At 47.0% G+C, this 10,173-nt stretch overlaps 1 protein-coding gene and 1 pseudogene across 1 annotated transcript; both read right to left on the bottom strand.

Annotated features, from left to right (window-relative positions):
• Positions 1-1,468: 1,468 nt before the first annotated feature.
• LOC121441818 (40S ribosomal protein S10-like) lies at positions 1,469-2,019 on the bottom strand. The gene has a single exon (XM_041643140.1). It carries the CDS (start codon positions 2,005-2,007, stop codon positions 1,510-1,512), a length of 498 nt encoding a protein of 165 aa, XP_041499074.1. The 5' UTR covers positions 2,008-2,019; the 3' UTR covers positions 1,469-1,509.
• A 2,234-nt stretch (positions 2,020-4,253) lies between these two features.
• Positions 4,254-9,372, bottom strand: LOC121441770 (annotated as a pseudogene).
• Between the last annotated feature and the right edge of the window lie 801 nt (positions 9,373-10,173).

Genomic DNA, 10,173 nt, shown 5'->3' on the forward strand with positions numbered 1-10,173 from the left:
CCCCAAGAGACAATCTCTCATATCACAGCTGATGTAAAAGCATGAGGATTTTATTATATTCATTCTGTCATGACAGTGTCTTCCAGCAGTTGGGAGGCTAGAAGACCCTGAATGTCTGATACATGTAGTAATAAGAGTGGCGGGGCTGCGTCCCCAACACCCCAGCCGCCTGCTAGCTTATGCCTGAAATAACAACACACAAACTGTATTCATTTAAACACTGCTTGGCCCTTTAGCTCTAGCACTTACAGGCTAATTCTCACATCCCGATCAACCCATCTCTAATAATCTGTGAGAACCGGTCTTACGGGGAAGATTCTAGCCTAGTCCATCCTGGGTTGGAGCTTCATGGCGTGTGTCTGCCTGGGAGCGGGGCATGGCGTCTCTCTCAGGCGTCTGCTCCCGAGAGGAGAGCTGTGGAGTCTGACCTCACTTCCTCTTCCTCCCAGCGTTCTGTTCTGTTTACTCCACCCACAGGGCCAAGCAGTTTCTTTATTGCTTAACCAATGAAATCAACAGATTGATATATGACACTCCCACATCAGATACAGGCTATTTTTAAAGGGAAAAACCACAGAAGGAAGGGGCGTCTGAGGGTTGTTCTTTGACTATTATAATCATAATAGTCAATAGCTTATTCAAAAAGGCTATTACCGATAATTGGCTGGAGAGTGGTTGCCAGATCAGATGAGGTAACTTTAAAACCAGTATTCCAGAGCCAGAGGCAGGAGGATCTCTGAGTTAGAGACCAGCCTGGTCTACAAAGTTCGTTCAGGGACAGAACATAATAAGAACGTGTCTCAAAAACAAAGAAAACAAATTAACAAAAACAAAGTGGGGTGGGGCTGGAGAGATGGTCCATTCACTAAGAACTCTTGGTTGCTCTTCCATAGGAACTGAGTTCAATTCTCAGCACCAACATAGCAGCTAACAACCATATGAAATGCCAGTTTCAAGTTCTTTTTTGAGCCGGGCGGTAGTGGCACACACCTTTAATCCCAGCACTCAGGAGGCAGAGGCAGATGGACCTCTGTGAGTTCGAGACCAGCCTGGTCTACAAGAGCTAGTTCCAGGACAGGCTCCAAAACCACAGAGAAACCCTGTCTCGAAAAACCAAAAAAAAAAAAAAATCAAGTTCTTTTTGGTATTGTGGACATTAGGCATGAACACGGCATCCATACACATTAAATAAAGAAAAGGTTTTAAAACCACAAAATAAACTAAAAAAATGTATTACATTTTATGTAGATGATGTTTTGCATGCTTGTTTGTATGTGACCCCATGCTTGTCCGGTGCCCTCTGAGGTCAGAAGAGGGTGTCAGGTTCCCTGGAACTGGACTTATTAATGTTTGTGGGTGCTGGGATCAAACCTGGGTCCTCTGCAAGAACAAGTGTCTTTAACCAATGTTGTCGTTCATTCTTTCTTTCTTTCTTTTTTTTTTGTTTTTGTTTTGTTTTTTTTTTGGACACTTTTCTTTAAAGTTTATTCCAAACAACAGTCTTCAAGCTCACTGTGGTGGCTGACCACGTCCACGACCAAAGCCTCCTCTAAACTGGAACTCGGTGGCTGAGCCAGCCCCGGCCTCGGCTTTCTTGTCAGCACCAGGAGGCACAGCACTCCTTCTGTAGGTGTCTCGGTCCGCCTCCCCTCTTGTGAATCTTGCCGGGCGCTCACCCTCTGGCCCTTTGGGCCGAGGCCTGCCAGTTTCGGGACGGCTGCGGCGCAGGGTGGCAGGCACGATCTCCGGAGGTAGGTGGAGATAATCGTGGAGATACTGGATGCCCTCATTCGTAAGGTACCAATAGAAGTGTCTCCAGACAAACTGCTCCTTCACGTAGCCTCGAGACTTCAGAGACTGAATGGCCTTCATGACATGAAGGTTGGGCACATTCTTGTCAGCCAGCTCGGGGTGTTTGGGCATATGGACATCCTTCTTGGCAACCATCACTCCTTCCTTAAAAAGGAGCTCATAGATGGCAATCCGGTTCTTCTTGGGCATCAACATCGCGGCAGCTGCAGGGTCCGGGACTGAGGCTGAAAAGGAAGGGATCTTTCTTTCTTTCTTTCTTTTGGTGTTTCCCATCTCAAAAACCAAATAACTGAAAAGTGAAGCCACAGTCTGTTCTTCTGTTTTCTAGACCCTGATGCAGCACAGGAAATGCCCTGTGTCACACAGGCATCAGCCTCTCCTGCTGAGAATGGATCTTTCCAGATGCACAGTCTTGTTTTCACTCTCCCTGAATTGAGGTCTCAAGACATCGACTCAGGAAGCTGAGGGCTGAACTGGGGTAGGGGATGAGTCCAGCACTACCATGCTAGAAAACCAGGCAAGCGGGATAGAGAGAGGCTGGGATGTGTTTTCCTCCACAGGAAATATGTCTGAGATAAAGGGATAGACACAGGAAAGGAATGGGGACACTGAAGAAAGGGGGTCTCACACCTGCACTATGGCCAGGGCTTGTAGGAATAAGCACCAGCCGCTGTAATTCTCTATGGCTGTTTTGTGCTCATGGGTAATGAGAGATACGGAGCGTGGTGAGGGACAGTCGGGAAAGCATTATGAACAGGGACAAAGGATGAACCGAAGCAGAGATCAGTGAGTTTAGCAGACCCCCAAGCCCCAGGCTGATGTGGTCTCTTGTCAGCTCCGATGCTTGTGAAGTAGGTCATGAATGAGCTTCAGATTTCACTGCATCCCTAACTTCTGCCATTTCGGGAAGGCACGTTTGTACAAACAGTTCCTTGAACCATCCAGGACCCCATGAGGATGTGCTGGGTGGGTGTTCAGGAGCATGGTCAGTCATCCCTGGGACTGGAAAGTAGTAGTTGAAAAGGGAAGCTGTGGCTGTAGAAATGGTTAAAAGCACGAGCTGCTCCTGCAGAAGGACCCAGGTTTGCTTGGAGCACCCACGTGGCAGCTGGCAATCATCTGTAACTCAGTTCCAGGGGCAACACCCTCTTTGTAGCTTAATAAAAAATGATCAGGAGACAGGCTCTCTTTAGGTTTCCTTGGATGATTTGAACTTTGTAGCCCAAGAAATTTGCGGCCCTCCTATCCTAGGCTTCAAGTAGCTAGTACTACAAGCTGGTACCACCTAGCCTGCTAACCTGACATGTTTTCCTTCCTTCGTCTCTCCTTCCTTTCTTCCTTCTTTCTTTCCACTTCCTCTTCCTTTCCCTTTCTCTCCCTCCCACATCGTATATCTTGTTTCACATCTGGCCAAGTTGACAGTCAGCATTAACCACTCCATCTGTGATATTGAATAAGAAAAGAATGGATGTTGGATAAGTGTTTACATTTGTAGACACCGTCCTGTTCTACCAATAAGTGAAGAAACTGCAGGGTCTGGGCTCGTGGACACTGCAGCAGACTTTATGGAATGTACTAGCAGGAGGTGTTGTCAAGAATCCCAACAGTCTTGATGCTGTGGCAGTAGACTTGAGAGTTAGAGGCAAGTCTAGGCTAGAGAGTGAGACCCAGTTTCAAAAAAAAAAAAATCGGAGAACCAAGACCCTACTACCCTGTCTTTCATCCCAGCACTCGGAAGGCAGAGACAGGCAGACGTCTGTGAGTTAGAGATAGCCTGGTCTACAAGTGCTAGTTCCAAGACAGGCTCCAAAACTACAGAGAAACCAAAAAAAAAAAAACAAATAGCCGGGCGGTGGTGGCTCACGCCTTTAATCCCAGCACTTGGGAGGCAGAGACAGGCGGATCTCTGTGAGTTTGAGACCAGTCTGGTCTACAAGAGCTAGTTCCAGGACAGGCTCCAAAACCACAGAGAAACCCTGTCTCGAAAAACCAAAAAAATAAATAAATAAATAAACAAAAAATAAATAAAAACAAATAAAAAACACCATACAAAAAAACAAACCAAACCACAATTCAAGATCTTTGATTGGCTAACACCTATAAGCTCATCAGTTTCAAGGAAGAAGGGGAGCTGTCACTCAAAACATAACCAACTTATGATTTGCTGTGTAGTGGAGGTGCACACCTTTAATGCTGGCACTTGGAAGGCAGAGGCAGGCAGATGTCTAATTTCCAGGTCAGCATTCTTTACATACTGAATTTCAGGACAACCAGGGTTATGTAGAGACCATGGCAAAAAAAAAAATTAAAATTGTCAAAACTCTGCAGTGGTCATTCAAAAGACTGAAGCAGAATTGGTGGAGCCTCCTGTCCTTGTGACAGAGAGGGAATACAACCTTGGTTTCCCCAGAAAGTATAGGAAAGTTTCAGACACTATCAGCTCAGCTGACGTCCTTTGGAGAAGAAATATGGGGCTCATGAACAGAGAGCATCATGACTCCTTAGGGAAGTGAATTGTATCCAAGCCGTGAAAGCTCATGAGAGTACCAGCTGCGGCAATTTGGAGTGTTAGAAGGAAGCAAGGCAAGGAATGTATCTCTGACACCATAGTGACCACTACCTGGTATGTTTTCAGATTTGTCCCCATACAGATGGTCCCCAGGAAACAGAGTACCAGAGTCTATTGCCCTTGAACCTACAAGTTCATTCACAACACAAGTGAATGTTAATGAGAGCAGGACTCAGAGAGACAGGCTGGCTCTAATGGAGGAAGGAAGCTGAGGCAGGAGGATTGCAAGTTCAAGGCCTGACTGGAATACAGAATAAATTCTGGACCACTCTCTACGGAAAGCCGAAGAGACCCCTGTTATAGCCTTTATTTGAAAGGAGTGCACCACTGCGCCTGGCTAACAACTACAAGATGGCTCAGTGGTTAGGGAGCCTGTGTTCTTGCAGACGACCAGGGTTTGATTCCCAGCACCCACCCAGGAGCTCACAACCACATGTAACTCCAGTTTGAGGCAATGACACCCTCTTCTGGATTCCCAGGTACTGCATGAACGTGATACAGAGACAAGCAGGAAAAACACTCATGTGCAGTGAACATACTTTTCAGAAACAGATACACACAGTCTTTAGAACACATCAGAATTTATTAAATAACAATAAATCTGCATATAACATGAATTTTGTTGTCTATAACTCACTAAGTACTATGATCTCACTTGATAATCATAGCCACTAACAAGCCAAAAATTGTTCCAAGGTTAATCACGCATTAACTTCAGACAATGAAATGCAGGCTACCGTGGAGCTAAGGGTGAAAGAAGTGGAGATGCCAGGCTTGGTGGGGCAGGATCCTTCCAGCACTGAGAGGCAGAGGCAGGCCATGGTTTTCTGTGAGCTAAGACTAGCCTGGTTGCAAACCAGGTTACAGGACTACCAAAAGAGACAATCTCAAACACCAACAACTACAAAATTAAAGAGGAGGCTGTAGATGTAGCTTAGTGGTAGAATGTACATTGCTTGCCTGGTAAACAAGAAGCTATATGTTCAGGCCAGGGATTTGGTTCTCTAGGTAGACACTGACAACCAAGATCAATTCTGGATCCCTATAGAACTAACTCCTACAAATTGGTTCAGGACCCCCCAACACATCAACAATAACTATTGTACATGTAAACACACACTATGGAAATGAAAACCTATGGGCTTCTTTTCCCAGAAAAGGGGCCATAAAGCCTCTGATTCCATGAGCCTCTTGTTAAGGAGAATCGACCAGAGTAGAATAGAAGATGGCTGACCTTTTCCACAGCCTTGTTTGGAGATACACAACATGCAGCACGCCGTACATTCACACACACACCCCAATTCCAGAAATCCATCCGTCATGGTATAGTGTTGTATGCAATCCAGAGACAGAGTTGGGAGCTCACTCCAAGCGATGGTCTAATGACACAGGACATTACCATGGCCCAATGCTAAAAGTCCCTCTTTATCTGATGCAGGCAGGGCCGAAGTTTTCAGTGGTCTGGAGTTGGTAGCAATGCCATAAAAGCTGATTTTCTGCTAGGTAAACATCTACTTGCCCTGCTTCCATTAATAAACTCATAGGTGACAGGATTTAGGAGTGTAAATACATGACTTACCATGTATGTCACAGTAACGCTGGGTGGCTGTTGACTCACAGACAAGACATTCATCCAGCCTCCGCAAGACAAGCCAATTGTTAAATGATTTTAGGTCTATGGGTTATAATGATTTAGCCTGCATGTATGTTTATGCACCACATGTGTGTCTCATGCCCCGGAGGCCAGAAGAAGTCATCTGATCCTCTATAACTAGAGTTATGGATGATCCCACATCAGAGGTGATGTGGGAGTGTCATATATCAATCTGTTGATTTCATTGGTTGAGCAATAAAGAAACTGCTTGGCCCTCATAGGTTAAAACATAGGTGGGAGGAGTAAACAGGACAGAATGCTGGGAGAAAGAAGCTGAGAGAGGAGTAGCCATGATTCTCCCACTCCAGGCAGATGCAGGTTAAGATCATTCCTGGTAAGCCAGCTCGTGGGCTACAGCAGATTATTAGAAATGGGCTAGTCCAGGTGCGAGAGCTATCCTAGAAGAGGCTAGATAGAAATGGGCCAAGCGGTGTTTAAAAGAATACAGTTTCCGTGTAATTATTTCGAGTAAAGCTAGCTGTGGGGGCGGCCGGGTGCCGGGGACGCAGCCCGCCGCTTCTTATTTCAACACAGAGGCATGAGGAAAATCAAACCAGGTCCTATGCAAGAATAGGAAGTGCTCTAAATGGATGAGCCAACTCTCTAGCCCCACAAACGGCAGATATAAAAAGCTACTATTTTCCTGAGGAATTCAAGGCACAGCCACAGAATTCTTAAAAGACAGATACAATTCTATGGTTGTTTAAAAGTTCTCCCCTTAACTCTATTTATTTATTTTGTATACAATATTCTGTCTGTGTGCATGTCTGCAGGCCAGAAGAGGGCACCAGACCTCTTTACTGAGCCACCATGTGGTTGTCGGGAATTGAACTCAGGACCTTTGGAAGAGCAGACAATGCTCTTAACCACTGAGCCATCTTTCCAGCCCCTCCCCTTATCTCTACACACTCCAAACAAGGCTGGACAACCACCTCAAAGTTCTGGGGACAGATCATCACACCCAGGGATGAAGACTACCGTTGACCCTTCAGATCTCAAGGTTATCTCATGATCTCTCAACTCCCTCAAGAAATTCCCCGAAAAATGGTTTCCACAGAAGTTAAACCACATAAGCTGGGTACAGCACCTCAGGGAGGACAGGATGGCACGGAGTTGGCAGTCCAACAAATGGCAGTTCTCCAAGTCCAGAGATAGCAGAGTAGATGCAGATTTTCGCAGCACAGTTTGCAGGGGCTCTGGGCTAAAATGAGTCAGTTGGACCCTTTTCACACTCAGATGTTTTAGCTGGCTTGTGCACGGGAATTCTGACATATGGCCCAGGCTGATTTTGATAGCCAACAGTCAGTCAGAAACAGGTTCTCTAAGGGCGTTTTTAGCCACCTACAAGAAAACAAGAAGACAGATTTGGGAATATGCATGTGGTCCAAGATCCTTTTAATCACACAAGGAAAGTCAGTAGCCACCATGCTCCATGACAGAGTCTGCTCAATCTAATCTGTTCTGAGGCCTTTCACCATCACGGTAGGATCAGCTCAACCCAAGACAGCAATTCCCTTCCACACAGGAAGGACCAAGGCAGGCAGGATCTGCCTATGGGTTCACAGACCTGCCTCTTCACAGCACTTCACCCCGACCCCAATTCTCAACTGGGACATCACACTTCCCATATCCTCACCCTCTGACATCCAAACAAAGCCAGGTATGGTGGTCCACACCTGTGCTACTCCTAGGGCGCTGAGACAAGAGGGGGGCTGAGGGGAGTACTGGACAATCCTGTTCCCAATCTGGACCACAGACAACTCATCTCCAAACCCAGCCTGTCCTAGATGGAGAGCTGGAAGCAAGCTGAGCAGAGCTCAGTGAACAGAGTCCCCCCTACACGGCCCTCCTCCTTTTCCTTTTTCCCATACACCTTAGACACTTGCTAAGAAAGAAATCAGACCCCATTCTTACTAGATCTCATTCCTGAGAGGCTTCCTAGCATGGTACCTCTTTCTAAACCACCAACCACAGCTCAGCCCTACTCCTTTGGATTAGTAGCTATGTGAGACCCTGCTCCAGGACAGCAGACTCAAAACAATGCTCTGATATTCTCATGCTCTGGCAAGGATAATCTACCAGGGCTACAGAGAGTAGGTGGTCGCTAATGTCTAAAGGAACAGGCTTTGGCTGACACCCCTTCCTTACCAGAAGAGCTCCTCCAGGTGATCCTCTGGGAAGAAGACATGATGCAGATGCAGGCACTGGAGGTGCTTCAGTTTGAGAAACTGCGAGGTGAAGTGGGTGATGAACAGCTGCTTCTCCACTGGCGTGATATAGGCAAGCAGCCAGAAGCAGGAGAGGAGGAGATTGCGCAGGTACCTCATACGACCCAGGTAAGGGGAGAAGTTAAGCAGGCAGGTAAGATCATTCATGTAATACAAACGCAGTTCCTGAACAGAGTTCAGGTCCAATGTCTCCAAGACATCTTTATGGTAACAAGTGGCCATGGACCAGACCTCTAGCTTGTTACAGCACAGACATAGACCTTCTCTCCAAGCCACCCAAGCAATGACAAAGTACTCCAAGGACTTTAATGGGCATTCCTGCAGCACCAGGTCTATAACCACCTTCACCTGCGGCTTCACCTCTGTTTCTGAAAGACACACCGCTGCTTGGTTCTCACTGTAGTCAGGAGCCTTGAACACAGACCACAGATCCCACATCCTCAAAGGCATAATCCGTAGATCCAGCACTTTGAGTCTGCACCTCCTGGGGTAGAGCAGGGAAGAGCATCAGCATGGAGGCTTTAACCACTGCCCTATTCCCACTCCCTTCTCCTTAAGTCCAGCCAGTCCCACTCTAGTGCCTGTGTGCACAGTGACTGGGTCTTCCAGTCTCAGCTGATTCATGAGTCCTGAAGAACCCAGAGCCCTTTCCCAGAGGGCTCAGCAATGGCCAAAGCCTCTGGAGTTCTCAAAGTTGGTCCCCCAAAACTTCTACCTCACTATAAGTCTACTCTTTTACCCTGATTCTACCTGTCCCCAGCTGTCTCTGCTTTTTAATTCCCAAGGCCTTCCTTCAGGGCATCCAGGTCTACTCACCTGTGAGGAACCTTCTGGCAAAGCATGCTATCAAGCCCAAACAGGATAATCTCTAAGATTCTCCTGTAGAAATCATTTCTCTTGATCATGGCTCCTAGTGGGAGGCAGGGGAAGGGCCAGGCCTGCACCATTGCCTTCACAATGCTAGTCTTTTCCTTTTTGCAGGCCTTTTTGAACAGTGATGGGAAAAAAACTGAGGGTATATTGTCCAGATTAGAGATTGCCACAGTCTTGCTCCTCAGGAGGCTGTTCTCCGCCAGGTCCTGGAGTGTGAGTGGGGACTTGAAGCTCATCCTGATGAATCTTCAGTAAGAAGGTTCCTGGAGCAACATTTAGAAAGATACTCTTTCAGTCAGGCAGTGGTGGCACACACCTCCTTTAACCCATCACTCAGGAGGCAGAGGCAGGCAGACCTCTGAGTTTGAGACCAGCCTGGTCTACAGAGCCAGTTTCAGGACACGCTCCCCAGCTACAAAGAAACCCTGTCTCGAAATATCAAAAAAAAAAATAAAAGTAAAAAAGAATGAAGCCCATCCTATGAAAGGAGTGCTGAGACACTATTCTCATCCATGAGGGGAGCTAACCCTGGGACAGTCACTGCTCTGAGAATGGCACAGACCTCAATTTAACTCACTCCACTCAATGCTCCAATGGACCACAAACCCTTCGAACTTCCTGCTGGTCCCAGGAGAATGGTCTCTCGAGCATCCACGGCCACAGCTCATCTCATGACCACCCATTTCCAGTTTGTGCGCTGCATTTCATGTCCAGTGAGAAGTGAGTCCTGCACATCCTAGAAGCTAAACTCGAGCTTCGGGGAAATGTGTGTCCTTCAATACCCCATAGGGCCAGGAGTGCTGGCATGCAGGTGCCGTCCCTGCACTCAGGAGGCAGGGAAGAGGGGGTAGCAATAACTTAGAGGGAATCCGTGGTAAGAGCTAAGAGAGTTATGACAGGCCTGTCAGCCCTTGAAAGTAGAATAATCAGGGGTTTGATGCCAGCCTTGGCTACATAGAAAATTGGATGTTAGTTGGACTTACATCAGATCCAGTCTTAAACAAGAAATATCAGCCAGGGCCGGGAGATGGTGTCAC

This window comes from Microtus oregoni, unplaced genomic scaffold (genome assembly GCF_018167655.1).
Source record: "Microtus oregoni isolate MIOR12 unplaced genomic scaffold, Mior012 000081F_ref0000091, whole genome shotgun sequence".
Taxonomy (NCBI): Eukaryota; Metazoa; Chordata; class Mammalia; order Rodentia; family Cricetidae; genus Microtus; species Microtus oregoni.